The sequence below is a fragment of the Dermacentor andersoni genome, chromosome 2, assembly GCF_023375885.2.
Source record: "Dermacentor andersoni chromosome 2, qqDerAnde1_hic_scaffold, whole genome shotgun sequence".
NCBI lineage: Eukaryota > Metazoa > Arthropoda > Arachnida > Ixodida > Ixodidae > Dermacentor > Dermacentor andersoni.
In genome coordinates, this window is record NC_092815.1 from 95,210,155 (window position 1) to 95,225,867 (window position 15,713).

General features: G+C 43.4%; 1 protein-coding gene across 2 annotated transcripts in view; it reads right to left on the reverse strand.

Annotated features, from left to right (window-relative positions):
• LOC126541604 (E3 SUMO-protein ligase PIAS2-like) overlaps positions 1 to 15,491 on the reverse strand; it is a 164,571-nt gene extending 149,080 nt beyond the window's left edge. For both annotated transcript variants that reach the window (XM_050188446.2, XM_050188441.2), the window contains exon 1: positions 15,385 to 15,491. In XM_050188446.2, the coding sequence (XP_050044403.1) occupies positions 15,385 to 15,408 (24 nt within the window). In that variant the 5' untranslated portion in view covers positions 15,409 to 15,491. The remainder of the gene's footprint in view (positions 1 to 15,384) is intronic.
• Between the last annotated feature and the right edge of the window lie 222 nt (positions 15,492 to 15,713).

Genomic DNA, 15,713 nt, shown 5'->3' on the forward strand with positions numbered 1-15,713 from the left:
GCTACAATTTTATGCTTAACATGATTGACATTTAGAAATATACCAGTATACAGAAAATATTTATGAATAGCAACTATTCAACTTGAAAAGCTAATCAAAAAGCACACTATTTGATTTGTTATTCAAAAGTTTAGAACATTCACACACCCTTAACAAGATGATGGCATAACAGCAGCCGTGCACCTCGCTTTCTTCTCCACTCATTTACTCCACAAAGGCCAGATACCCCTTTGATCATCCACTTTAAAATTGTGCAGATCTCGCGCATCGTAGGAAGTTGGTGCATGACGTGCCGGCACAACAAAGTGGCGCATCTCGACAAGAGATGCGCGCCAAACTTCGGTAAGAATGTGACCCACAATCGACAGCCAAAGCAGCGGAGAAACACAACACAGTGCCACCACTGACGACAGCACCTAAACCATCAGATATCACAAAGCTTTCATGCACCAGCATGTGCATCTCAAAGAGGCAGTTAGTATTTGCAATGAACGCACCACACAACTCGATAGACTCAGTTGCGCAAAAGCACATGCCCTTTGAATCGGTGGAGAAAGTCTGACTGCTGCAACATGAAAACAGGCGAAAGAGCCAAAGAAAGCCATTTGCTTTAATGCAAGCAAATAAACTAATATGAAGTCCTTAAGGAGAGCCAAAAGAGGCCGTGCATTGTGCTACTTGAGTGCATTAATCATGAGTGCATTAAGGAACACGAGTTTACTAAGCAGACACCACTCTGTATTCAATGTCTTAAGTGACAGTACTTGATAATATTTAATTTTCCATTCTCTTCCTATCACCTACTGAAATGAACGGCCAATCTTGGCAAAAATAGCAGCAGTGCAGATGGCTTGAGCCATTGACGGAGGGCGGAAAGAATGGAAAGTGCAAAGGATCATTACAAAACGTGCACCAATGAATGAATAACTTTTGTTAGCCAACCAAAAACAGGCTGAAAAGAAATTTAAGGATTTCAATTAACCAATCAAGAAAGTTGATTTTTTGTGCTATGTACAGCACAAAAAAAAAAAAAAAGGTGGATGGAGAAAGAAGCTGCAATTTCGCAGCTTGACAAAGCTCCAGCCACTCGTACACAGCAGTGGTAGCATGTGGAGAAGAAAAAAATATGCTTGCACAATGAAGAGAAGTCGTAGCAAAATATAGTAAAAACCTAAGCAAGCATACAATATATTCCAGTGGCAATAGTTCATTATAAGCATTGATTTGAGCACATCGAATAAAAATGCACAAGGCTTGCACTTTGCCATTGTAATAATAAAAGGGTAAAAGAAATACAGAAACTGCCGAAACTCAAACGCCATACACAAAAGGGATACCAGAATACATGACACAAGGCTCTGGTCACTCCGTTGAAATAAACAAACGTGCAAGCAAACAAACAAACACGAATCACAGGAGCAAGGTAGCAACATAAACAAGGCTTTTACAAGTTCGTACAAGGAAACGTTTGAAATACTATACAGCAGGAAAATTTTTTCAACAGTCACATAAGTGCGCATGTTGTAAAAAAAGAAGTTGACTTCATGCTGATCAAGTCAATCACATGAACAATTCAAAAATTGTTTTACGAGTAGGGTTAAAACGTCGATGTGTCTTTGATCCATGTAATTTAGTGATGAGGGTAATGTGTGACGAATTTGTTCTGTTCCGTGGGTTGTGCGCGAGGAAAGTATGTGCCATGGCGATCTGTAGCGGAAAGGATACACATTGTTAAGTTCTATAAGATTAGCGTGTTCTAGAAACGTAAAAAGCCTTCACTGGACAGCACTTTTGTAACTGCACAAGTCTGTATAGGTATATATTTTCAGCCTTCATTATTGCGTGTTTTTGAAAGAGTGGTGCTGTGTGTTGCACATAAGGCACGTTTTCTGTGGCACGAATAGCTCTCTTCTGAAGCAATTCAGTTTAGTTTAGTTGCAGTGGTGTTAGCCCACACTAGTGCGCAGTAACAGAGCTGCGAGTAAAAGAGTGCATTATACAGAAGCTTTTTTATTTTACATGGTAGCAAGTGCCAGTTGCGGTTTAGAATGCCACGCGTTTTGCTGAGCTTTGAGATAATTGCCGAACATAGTCATTCCATGACGTGTTCGGAAAAGGTAACGCAAAGGGTCTTAATCAATTTTTATATTGCGATACTGTAGGGTCCTAAAATAACACGATCTGCATGTGCTATATTTTTATTTTGGGTCCGATACAACACACATCTTGTTTTTGATTCACTCATCATTTGGTTTACTTAAACAAATTTTTGAATTATAATCATTTGAGAGGTAGAGATTAAAGGTAGTACCAACATCCAGTCACGATGATGAGGAAGTAGATCGGTTTTATGAAGATGTTGAATTAGTGAAAAGTGGAAACTTAGTATACTGTAGTAATGGGTGACTTCAATGCAAAAGTGGGGAAAAGGCAGGCTGGTGAACAAGCAATTGGCCACTACGGCGTCGATTCTAGGAAAGCTAGAGGAGAGATGCTGGTAAAATTTGCAGAAAGGAATAAGCTTCAAATAATTAGCACCTTTTTCAGGAAGCTTAGCAACAGAAAGTGGACCTGGAAAAGTCCTAACGGTGAAACAAGAAATGAAATTGATTTCATACTTTCTGCCGATCCCAGCATAGTGCACAATGTAGAAGTGTTAGGCAGGGTAAAGTGCATAGATCATAGGTTAGTGAGGGCTAGGATTCACCTCAATTTGAAGTGAGAAAGAGTAAAATTGGTCAAGAAGAAACAGGCCTACATAGACGCAGTAAGGGTAAGAGCAGACCAATTCAGTTTGGCATTTGCAAACAAATATGCAGCCTTAGAACAGAGAGATCAAGATGACATAGAGGCACTAAATGAAACCGCAACTAGGCTGGCTTCAGAAGTAGCAATTGAAGTGGGAGGTAAGGCACCGATGCAACCAGTAGGCAAGCTCTCCCAAGTAACAAAGGACCCAATAAAGAAACGACAAAGAATGACAGTGTCCAACTCAAGAGATCAGATAGAAATCGCGGAACTGTCAAAACTGATCAACAAGGAGAAAATAAGAGATATTCAAAATTATAACATGAGAAAGACTGAGGAAGCAGTAAAAAATGGACACAATATGAAATCGGTGACATGGAAAATCGGCATAGGCCAAACCAAGATGTATGCACTGAAAGATGAGCAGGGTAATATCATCAGCAATCTTGAAGGTATAGTAAAAGCAGCGGAAGAGTTCTATACTGACCTGTACAGTACACAGAGGAGTCAGGATACCTCCATTAGAAACAGTAATAAACAGGATACAGAAACTCCTCCTATAACTAGCGATGAGGTCAGAAGGGCCTTTCAAGACGTGAAATGAGGAAGAGCGGCAGGAGAAGATTAAATAACAGTCGATTTAATCAAAGATGGAGGAGACATAATGCTTGGAAAACTGGCGGCTCTATATACTGTTGCGACTGGGGTTCGAAGACATGAGACCCTCTTTCCTTGTTTAGGGGTGAGTGAACGTGGGGCTGGGTCTGATATTCAGGATGTTTGACAAACACTTATATATTTACATATGTACAAGAAAATGCAAAGTAATACAGAAAACTTGATGATGAAGTGGTAGTTGCTGATCACACCCGCAGTCCGTAGCTCTTTTTATGTCTTGCGTGACCATTGTTTAGTCACTTCCCCCAATCCAGTGTCAGGAGGCCGAAAAACGTGCCCCAAGAATAATAACATTTTCCACTGTTCATTACACAACTAGCATTCAGTTTACTGACCTTCGTATTCTTGCTTTCACGGCGTTAAGAAATTATAAGATCACTTGTTTAGTTCACAAAATACTCAACACCAACTTTCCCTTACCCAACACCATATTTAACTTCCCACGTGCAAACACCAAGCAAGCAACTAACTGTAACTTAAAACTTCCTTATTGCAGCAATGTATACAGTGAACGATTATTAGAGTTCTTTGGCGCTATAACTTGGCACACTGTGCCTGTGGAAATAAAAGTAACCAGAAATTTTGATCTTGTAAGTAAACGCTTCTTGTCTAGCCAAACGTAATAGCTCTTCCTTAAAAAAAAAAAAAAAAAGGTACTTGTTCATGTAAATAATGTTCTTACTCAATGAGCAGATGTGTATTTGGTTGACCTGTATATGTACTTTTGTGTATTGGACCAGCTATTAGCCACATAGGCTATTGGTCCAACTATTTTGGTACACATTCCTGTAGGTTGCCCTTTCCGCTGACTCCGATCGTATTCTGACAGGTGATGGCCGGATCATCGCACTGACCGCGTCTCCGGCTTGGGCACACTAGGTTGTGCTGCTGACAGGTGACAGCCGTATCATTGCTAATTGCTCAAACCTCTCCTGAACAAGGTATTCCCGCGCTGGTCATAATCCATCTGTGCCGAGAACCATTTTGACGGGGCCGTCAGCCTGTTCCCCATAATTGTGCGAGCCATGACCAAAGGGTGTCACAGAGCGAACGGCAGATCACAACAATATGAAGTGTCTATCAACTGAAAGGGTCCCAGAAAACTGGAAGAATGCAAACATTATACTAATCCACAAAAAGGGAGACGTTAAAGAATTAACAAATTATAGGCCCATTAGCTTACTCTCAAGTATTATTTCAACATTCACCAAAATAACCTCCAATAGAATAAGGGCAACACTGGACTTCAGTCAACCAAGGGAACCGGCTGGCTTCAGGAAGGGATACTCTACAATGGATCACATCCATGTCATTAATCAGGTAATCGAGAAATCCGCTGAGTACATTAAGCCTCTCTACATGGCTTTCATAGATTACGAAAAGGCATTTGATTCAGTAGAGATACCAGCGGTCATAGAGGCATTACGTAATCGAGGAGTACAGAACACTTACGTAAATACCTTGGAAAATATCTACAGAGGTTCTACAGCTACCTTAATTCTACACAAGCGTGCAATTCTACACAAGCGTGTATATACCTATAAAAAAAGGGGTCAGTTAGGGAGACACAATCTCTCCAATGCTATTCACTGCGTGCTTGGAAGAAGTATTCGAGCTATTAAACTGGGTAGGCTTAGGAGTAAGGATCGACGGCGAATATCTCAACAACCTTCGGTATGCCGATGGCATTGTTTTATTCAGCAACAATGCAGACGAGTTGCAAGAAATGACTGAGGACCTTAACAGAGAGAGTGAGAGAGTGGGGTTGAAGATTAATATGCAGAAGACAAGATAGTGATAAATAGCCGGGCAAAGGAACAAGAGCTCAGGATCATCAGTCGGCCTCTAGAGTCTGTGAAGGAGTACATTTACCTAGGTCAACTAATCACAGGGAACCCTGATCATGAGAAGGAAATTCATAGAATAGAAATGGGTTAGATCACATATGGCAGACATTGTCAGACAGATTGAGCAAATTCTGGCCATGATCCGGAGGGTCTCCAACAGGCGCTCGGGCTTTCGAGAAGAGAACCTGCTGCGCTTGGTGGAGGCATGCGTGATCAGCCGCCTTACATACCATCTCCCATTTCAGCGGTTGACCCAAGCGCAACAACTTCGCATAGACGCAATGATTCGCAAAGCAACGAAGCTGGCCCATGGCCTCCCGAATTATACTTCCACACGCCGTCTCCTTAACTTAGGGACACATAACACACTAGGCGAGTTGCTAGAGGCACATTGGGTCAGCCATCGCCAGCGCCTCCTACTCACTCCTACTGGCCGCCATCTTCTCACACGGCTAGGATACTCTGTCCCACCCCTTGAGTCTGAAACCCGTTCAACGATCTTGTCGTCAGCGATACGCCAAGCACTAAGTATTCATCTATTGCCACGTAATATGCACCCCAAGCATGACAAAGGGCGGCGCAAAGCCCGTGTACGATACATTAGCCGCATGCTTGCAAACATCCCGGAAACACATACTTTATACACGGACACATCACGCACTCAAGAGGGCTATACCTCGGTAGTTTTGGATGGCACCAAATCCCTGAGAGACTCTGCTGCAATGCGCGGAACAAATGCCGCTTACGGAGAAATTCTCGGTGTTGCTCTTGCAATTCGATACGCCATCCATGTTCCCGAGGAAGTGTATATATTGATGGACTCGCAACAGGCATGCCGGGCGTTCCTATCAGGACATGGCATCCCGAGAGCGGCGCACCAAATTCTCAAACAGATTCCGCAAAATACACCAACCACACCTCCCCGCATTCACTTACTCTGGACCCCTGGTCATACCTCGCTGCCGGGTAACGAACGCGCACATGTGGTTGCCCGAGAAATTTCCCTCCGGGCGACTTGGCGTGGTGAAGCGACTAGTTCAGAGTGGGGGGATCCCTTGCTCCATTACAAAGACATACTCCGTCATTATACATGCATTCGTCGCACCCACGCCGCACCACCGCCGTCCTTCTCGCGGGAGGAAGCAGTGGCATTACGCCAGTTACAAACCACAACTTTTCCAAATCTTGTCTCTCTCACTAAATTCTACCCACACTGTTATGCAGATCGTTGCCCTGGCTGTGGCAGCTCGCCCACAATCTTCGTCACGATTGAGTGCACTGCAAACCTCTTTCCTCCATTGCCAACTCTCCTTTACCCCCCACGCAACAAAGAGCTGTGGGACGATGTCCTCCACGACGGACCTCCCGAGGTCCTCCGAGCTGCGATACAACGGGCTCAAAACATCGCCGGAATCATCTTAGGGACCCTGGACTGAGGGTTCCTGCCGCACTGCTCTCGCCATTCAAATATTATTAATAAAGATGTTTTACTCTCTCTCTCTGTCAACTCTTTTGACTGAAAGCTTACCATCGTCATTGAAAAGGAAGGTGTACAATCAGTGCATTTTACCAGTGCTGACATATGGGGCAGAGACTTGGAGACTGACAAAGAAGCTTGAGACCAAGTTAAGGACCATGCAAAGAGTGATAGAATGAAGATTGCTAGGCATAACGTTAAGAGACAGACGGAGGGTGGTTTGGATCAGAGAGCAAATGGGTATAGACAATATTCTAATTGACATCAAGAGAAAAGAAATCGAGCTGGGCAGGTTATGTAATGCACAGGTTAGATAACTGTTGGACCATTAGGATTACAGAATGTGTACCAAGAGAAGGGAAACGCAGTTGAAGACAGCAGAAGACTAGATGGAGCGATGAAATTAGGAACTTCGCGGGCGCTAGCTTGAATCGATTGGGGCAGGTCAGGGGTAATTGGAGATCGCAGAGAGAGGCCTTCGTCCTGCAGTGGACATAAAATAGGCTGATGATGATGAAATCGGTACAGACCTTATTCTAAAATCAAAACTGTTTGGTTCACCTGATAATGCAGAAGTTACCCAAGAGGATTACTAGCAAGTCAACTGGTACATAAGTAAGGAAGCTTTAGTTCCAGTATACATAATCCGCAGGGGCCTGGGTTATTATTCAGCACAATACTTATGCATAACCATTCTTGAAGTAAATCAATTTCTCGTCTTTAGCATTGCTACGTCATATCACAATCTCATCTTGATGACCAAAAGTAAATGTTGCTACAGTGTAATAAATAAATGCATATGCAAACAAAATTTTGTTTAAATTTTTCCGAGGCTGAGGCTATACCTTCCGCATGGGTTGTAACAATAAGAGGGTTTATAAATCAAATGCATGACAAGCTCACACATGTCACATAGGCAAGGTTAGTGGCATTAAATGGACCTAGGTTCCTTAAAGGGGCAATAAAGAGCAACACTAAATAACATACACCGACAATATAATTCAGGATGTTTTTCTGCATTAATTTGAAAGAATCTGGTTGATTACCAGTGGTAACAAACGAATGCCATACTTTCCCCTTTTTAATATTGCTGTAAACTAAGATGTTGTGCCAGGGTGATTTAAGCGATCTTAAAAGATTTTTGCATGTCTTGGCCATTTCTATGTTGAAAAAAGTTATGAAATATTGCAAGAATTAATTTCTCGTTGCCTCAAAATACAGTGCAATTCTTGTTCCTTAATGAAAAGTTGACCAACCTTAAGCAGATGGTGTCAACCTTTATGACAGCACAGTGTGCTGGTGCGGTAACTTGAAGGTGGACCTTTATACACCATTTCATACTTATCATGCAGTGCTATGGAAGCTACGCCGGAAGTTCTGTCATAAAATGTATCACTCTACGGGTTTCATGGTCAAGTAGTATGCTCACACATGGCCACGCTAACCTGCGCATGAGGCTACTGTGATGGGCTGGTATTTAAAAACCTGCTTCATACACAACATGCAATGCTATGTATGAAATGGAGTGGAGTATTTATATGTTTTATGGCTTGCTAAGCACCTGCTCACAGTGAGCCTCACATATTTAGTATTCCAGACTAATCACCTGAATCCAGCCTAACTTGCTGTGCATCTTTAGTGTCCCTCTAAAGGAATTCTGAATAAAAACATGGCTACTGAGATTTGCGACAAATATGAAAGCTCATCAACCACAAGGAATGAACAATGTGCTAGTTTTTTGGAAGGAATGTGTGGTCAACAAGTAATTTGTTCATCCCAGCTAATTGCTCACTGCACCGAGCAACAAACAGTGCCGTTACATCGAGCTTACCTTCAATTCTTCCTTCGTTTCATCATCAAGAGGCATCAGCTGCTCGCTCACTTTATAACTGGAGTCTGTTTCTCTTTCTCCTGAGTGCTCCCACGCCTGAAGATTCAGCGTTCACTCACGGTACTTTTGTACTGAGATGCATTAAAGAGACAGAACAACGCATACTGCCAAAGCCTGCCCTTAAAAGTAGGGCAATGGCATCATTGGACAACTGGCGTTATGCTAACTGACCCTGAGGGACGACAAGTTCTGCAAAATATGGACACTAGCTAAGCAGCCATTGAGTCCAAATTGATGACAGCCAAATTAAGGATTGCTTTGCTCAAACCACTTCATGGACAACAACTACAGGTACCAGACTGTTGTGAAACCCAGGCATACGATGGTAATATCGTGCTCAGTATGAGCTACAATGTGAAAGCACATGGCAAAGCGGTCACATGTTGTAGCTCATACTGAGCATGGTAGAGTACACGAAGCCCAACACTGTCCTTTCTTCTCAATAACGTAAAGCGAGAAAATATCAAAAGTGAATTCGAGAAGAGCATACAAAACAAGCTTTCTGCTTTCTTAGCTGTCTGCGCATGTTCAAAACATGTATCCTGCGAAGAGCTATGGCACATCTGGGTTCGTTAAAAACACAACCCACGTTTGAAGCAGTAGCGTACGGTCAGAGCGTCAACTGTCACCTCTTGGGAGGCCTGGCGGAAAATGTACACTGGAAGTTCTTGTGATAGCGAGGCACAGCACGTGGGATGAAAAAAAAAAAAAGGCTGCATAAGATATATTTGATAAAAGCATCTTTGGGGTTGCCTGCGCAGCCTGGGTGCAACATCAAGTGAGCGCTGTCGGTCACAGCTGTTGTAAAGGGACCATGACACCACATTTCTTTAGCTTGATTTATGCATTGCATGTTAATCTATGTGAATCCCACAGCGAGCTGTCACAATTCGAGCGTGTTCAGTTCCCTAGAAGATTTGTATCATTTTTTACATTGTAGTTGAACCGTACAGCAGTCGGGGAATATTAACTGGTGTAGAAATTAATTGCACTCTAAGTAACGGCTCCCTTGGAGTAACAGAAGCCAATCTCAAATGCCATGCACTGCAACCACTCGAAATTATTGCAAGTACTGGAAATGTGTCTTTGTGACCATGTATGTCTTATTTTGTTCTTGAACGTCCATCTTGGTGAATGGCCCGAGATAGTTTGTGTAAGCATTCTATGATTAGTGCTGCATTTATTGTGCCAGTGCGAGAATTGAGGGAACAATTCAGCGGCGACACCCTTGCAGCATCAATCGGTGCCAGAGTCCACAAAGCAAGCCGTCAGATGTGGTTTTGGATTGTTGTGTAGCAGTGGACACAATGGTGACCCCGCACTTTCTGATCTCACACAATTAATGCCAAAATAGCGGTCACTGTCGGTGGGAGGGGCTAAGAGGCAGCTATTTCAATTGAAACTTCAAGTTAATATGTGCAGTGAGAACCCAGTTTTTTGTATGTACAGACAAATCTCAATATATCGAACACGTATATATCAAATTATTGCTTATATCGAACACTTTCTATATCACCTGGAAAAGCGCTTGCATTTTTAATTTTTTATTTCAAGGGTCGGACATAAAATGGATATATCAAACTCCGCCACCCTAGACCAAGTACGCTCTGTTGACAGGCGCGATGGGCGTTCCCGACTGCTGCACACTATAGCTGCATACATCGATTGCGCCGAGGGTACCATTTAAACGTAGCGGTGTACAGACAAGGTGGCTTGGCTCCTGACTACAACTGAGGCTGTAGCTGCTTTGGCACTCCTACGCCAATGGCCTATTGCTTGTGGAGACTGTGCCAACTTTGTGCAGCTGACGAAATAGGCGCGGCCTACACGGTGCAATCGACCGTGCGCTCCAAACAGCGATCCCCGATCGCGCCTTTGGTTCATTGATTGATTTGCATAAGTTTTTGATGCACTTTTTACATGATTTTATATATTGAACTATTTTGTGATCACCGCGCTGTTCCATATATCGAGGTTCGACTGTATAACCATATTGGTCCCTCTATTCTCAATAATAATGATAACCTGAGCATAATAGAAGCACCATGCCATTGTCCCTTTAACCACAAGAATGGTTCGTCAGCATATGGTGCCACTTAGTGCTCTCACGTTCAGGCCTCTGTTATAGCTACAATTTGTATCTTGCCTTTCCTTTGCACTTTATATGTTTGCAAGCATAGTGTAAAAGCAGTTTAAAGTATTGCCTTCCCATCTACAAAGTATACATAGTCATGTGCATACCTCCACTAGTGGGGATACGGTACTACACCCAGTCTCGAAGTGTAAATGCAGACATCTACTCAACACGAGATACAATGGCCATCTACTAGGTTATCCGGTTAATTGTTTGTCAGTGGTTTCTTTAAATTACCAGGTTCTCATTCATTTTCCTTTAATGCTATTATTCATAAAGCTGGTGACACACCTGCACGTTTGACGTTTTATTAAAATGCCGTGATGATGATGATGATACATGAAGTCTTGGGAAGTTAGCTTGGAATTGTGATTTTTTAATATAAATGCATTTTTATCCATTAAGAGTGCCAAAGGCCATCAAAATATAATATGTATGCTTCAGCCATTTGCCTTTTCTTAGGTGCTGCTTGTCTAAAAGCATTCTTGTCAACTGCTTTTATATCTGATGTTGACGTGGTTGAAAAGACAAAATTGAATCTGTGATTTTGTGAACAGTGAAAACATAACAGTGATGGTTTCTATGTCACGAAACAGGTATTTCTTTCAACAAATAGTTGCATTCATGCATTCGATGCTCTAACATGTCACAGAGCCACTAAAGGCACCAAGTTTGAATACCACGAAAGTTACTCTTGTGGCAGCTCACTATTGCCATGTGGAGTTACTGCTACAGGGAAATAGTGCCATTAACTTTGCTCCTGTGACATGTGCATTACACAATCCATAAATTATGGTTGACCACTGGTGTAGAAAATGATTTTTGCGTGCTTTAGTTGTTGGACATATAAATACGCTGCCCCTGTTTGAATAACTTAGTGCTGTTTGGGTGCAAGAGAGCTTGTGACCAGTAAAGTGACCTTTGTATGTTACAATTGTCTTATATTGTAGTTTGTATCTACACAAGTTTATTGCATGCAGCTTTACGACTAACCCCAGTGCACAGAGAAAATGTTATCGCTGATAAGAATTACTTCCAACAGTAGTGTGTAATTTCGATTGATTGATGGACGCCCATTTATGAAAAGACTGCTTTAGTACTGAATCTATGATAACAGCATCCCCATGCTTCAGTTCGATGACATATATTGAACACAATGCAGGTTATTCAGTTGTTTGAATTATGGGGTTTTATGTGCAAAAAATTTGAGGCCCGCCATAGTGGGGGATTAATTTTGACCACCAGGGGATCTTTAACGTGCCCCCAATGTGCGGGACACGGGCACTTCCGCATTTCGCCCCCCTCAAAATGCGGTCACTGCAGCCGGGATTTGATCCAGTGACCTCGTGCTTAGCAGAACACCGCTAAGCCACCGCAGTGGGCATTATTCAGATGTATGCCTGCTATGCAGAAAGGTGCTCAAGATACTGTCAAAGAACTCTGTGCAAAGACTGAGAGCATGTTGTACAGCACTGCTGCTCTGCTCTTTGGACACTATGAAAAATATGGAAAATGCATTGTCTGTATGCATGCTTTAAAGATGTCTAGTGGCACTAGATACCTCAGTAAAGTTGTCTACCACGGAATTGTTGGTTTCATGGGGACTTAAAGAGCCAAAAATGGCAAATAACATCTGAGCAAACAGTTACTGGCCTTGTTTTTTTGGAATTACAGCCAGCAAGTCTAACAGGATACATATGACCACAGACTCCAAGGTCATCATCATCACATGCCTATTTTTTATGTCCACTGCAGGATGAAGGCGTCTCCCTGCGACCTCCCAATTACTCCCGTCTTGTGCTAGCCAATTCCAACTTGCGCTTGCGAATTTCCTCATTTCATCACCCTACCTAGCTTTCTGCCATCTTGGACTGCGCTTCCCTTCCTTGGCACCCATTCTGTAACTCTAAATGGTCCACCAGTTATCTACCCAACGCATTACATGGCCTGCCCAGCTCCATTTGTTTCTTTTAATCTCAGATACAATATAGGCTATCCCTGTTTGCTTGCTGATCCGCACCACTGTCCTCCTGTCTCTTAATGTTATGCCCAACATTTTTCGTTCCATCGCTCTTTGCGCGGTCCTCAACTTGTTCTTAAGCTTCTTTGTTAACCTCGCAGTTTCTGCCCCACATGTTAGCACCGGTAGAATGCAATGATTGTACACTTTTCTTTTGAACGACAGTGGTAAGCTCCCTGTCAGGTAACTGCCAAAGATTGGTAAAAACCTCAGTGTGAACTTCATGACAGTGTCAAGGGTGCCTGCAATTACTATGCTAGATGATGACAGAAGTAGTGAACAAGCTGACTTTTCTGGCTTATTTGCTGCAATAAATGAATGAATGAATAAATTAATTAAGAAATTGGGTATTAATTACAAAGCTAAACCTGGCTATGCTTTCATAGCCACACTGTAGAGCCCTAGGAGCTACTGATGGTATTTTACAAACTAAGGTTAAGATCTTTACAGAAGTGTCTTAGCAGTTTAAAACCAGAAAAATGCGACGACCACAACCACGCATTGGAATCACAATATCAAGATCATCCGGACATCAGCACAGTCAGTCCACAGCCTCAGCAGGGAAACTCAATAACATTCAGCACATCGGTTTGTACTGACAATGCCAGCTCAGAGCACAGTTATACGATTCTGTAAATACATGCCAGCAACTAAACATCACTAGCCAGTTCAAGGAACGGACAGCTGTAGAAATCGTCGAAAAACGCTATGATAAACCATCATGAGCTCTAGAAGGCGAACCAAGAAAATGGCCTTGCACTAGGTAGATCAGCATAAAGCCAATAGACTCCATTAACATTGGCATTCCACAAGTCTAAAACCGATCGTACTATGAGATTCTCCCCCGAGTGGGTCAATGAAACGGAGCATTCCAACGCTCCTGCGTTCCTTGTCTCTTGCAATTTCGTAGCAACGTCAACCACACTGACACCGTTGCGTTAAGCACTTAGCACCAGAAAAACTACTATCTCAACGAATTAACTGTGTGCAGAAAGATGGGATGATGCGTAAGGTTCACATGGAAGTGGGCCAGTGAAACGAAGCTCCACTCCACTCCTGAAACGACCGAGCGGAACGCTTGAGCCGGGTCCCGCGGCGCCTCTTCCCGTTTCGAAGCCACGTTAACAGCACCATTGCATTACACGTTTAACAAAGCGCGACTAAAATGGTAAACGAATTAGCTTAGTGCGGAGAGGGCGAAAAACGCTACTTCTGGACACAAACGTTGCATGTTGTAGGTGTGCAATAATAATAAAAGCAAAAGTTCGCTAGGTAGGGATTCGTTTGTTGAGCGAAGAAGTACAGAACTTCCGTCACAGTACCGGGCGTCTAAAGAAACAACTTTGTAAACAGGTTTCATGATAAAAAATCAAGTTCTCCAGTTAACACGAACAAGCCTGTCAATAAGAACAAACGTCGTAGTTAAGTAGTAATCAGCAGCGCTAGCATCAAAGCAACCACAGTGGGCCATCGCGGAGACGATGCCGGGCCACATAACGGCCTGCAAGTTGGGCGGAACGGGACACTACAGCGACACTCAGCATCTCGGGCGGGTTGAAAGAACACAACCGTTAGCTATTTCATTCATGAGCCACGTTCCTCTGCTAATACCCGGACGCAGTGCAGACGGCCTGGCTACGAGTTAACGGTTCTTCCCCGCCGGAAATTTTCCGCTTTGACGGCTGCGTCAACGGCACGGGAACACCGCAAATGGACGGCAGCGAGGAAAGTGCAAGCATTTCAACAGAAGTGCCTCCGCGGCACTGACGGTTGAAATAAATAAATTCTCTACTTGATGTCGCGTAATGCGGCAGACACGTAAGTAATTATGTATAAGAATCCGTAGGTGGCCCATAAGCGAGGAAAACGACCGAACCTGACAGTGATCGAGGGAACTTCTCATGCGGTTTCATAAGCAACCAACATGTCCGGACATACTTTTCTAGACAGCTTACCGTCATGGTGCCTGTATGACGAGGTTTCAATCTGAAGAAGTACTGCAGCAAGCGCAAACGCGGAAAGGCCTGTACTCCTTGGGAAAGGTCAACAGAGTCCGTGGCTCTTCACCACGGTGGTGTCTTCGCGACACTCGCGCAAGAAACTCGAACGGTCGGGAGCTTTGCATAGGGCAGCAAAACCGAAACCTGCAGCTAAGCTGTACGAACAAATCAACTGCTGCATGAAACCACGATACTTGATGTTCGCACCCGCCAAACAAACATTCAAGCGTCTTGCAAGTTGCTTTTTTATTCCTGCTTTGGCGGAATGGCGTCAAGAGCTCTGACGCAAAGGCGCGCAGCGTAGCCGTAAATTACTGCCGCTGGACGCTATCGTCGCCTCAACATTGTTATAATTAATCGCTGGCGTCATAAATATATTGACAGACAACAGTCATCGCAAAAACATTTGTAAAGTTTCAGCCGTAACCACTGCTAAGCCTATCAGATCCCCAATTCGTTGAACACACAGGTGGACTGCTCATTTTTATCAACTACCAACGACGAGCGCTCGTGGGAAGCTGCTGAGGGCTAACATAAGCGGTGCAGCAACTGTTATATTTACAATGAAAGTGGGAAAAGAAGGACTCACCCGATATTCTTCCAATTCGGACATTTTCCCATCGAATAGACCAAAACAAGTCGACAAAAAAAAGCGAAGTAAGAGCGTTCCCAGCAGCGCCAGCGCCCCCTGCAATCCTACGTCACTGAAAGACGAATGCCGAAAGCGGGCTGCCGCGCGAGTGCTATGACAGAGGAGACACTGGCCAGGAGAAGAGGCTCACTAGCTGTGGCAGGGCAGCGAGTGTAATCTGCATATTGTATTTAATCTTACGTTCTTCATGTAACATATGAGCATTACATCGTCGATAAAGGCAGTTGAAACGCGTAGCTCATTCACAGACAAATTTAACACAGGCA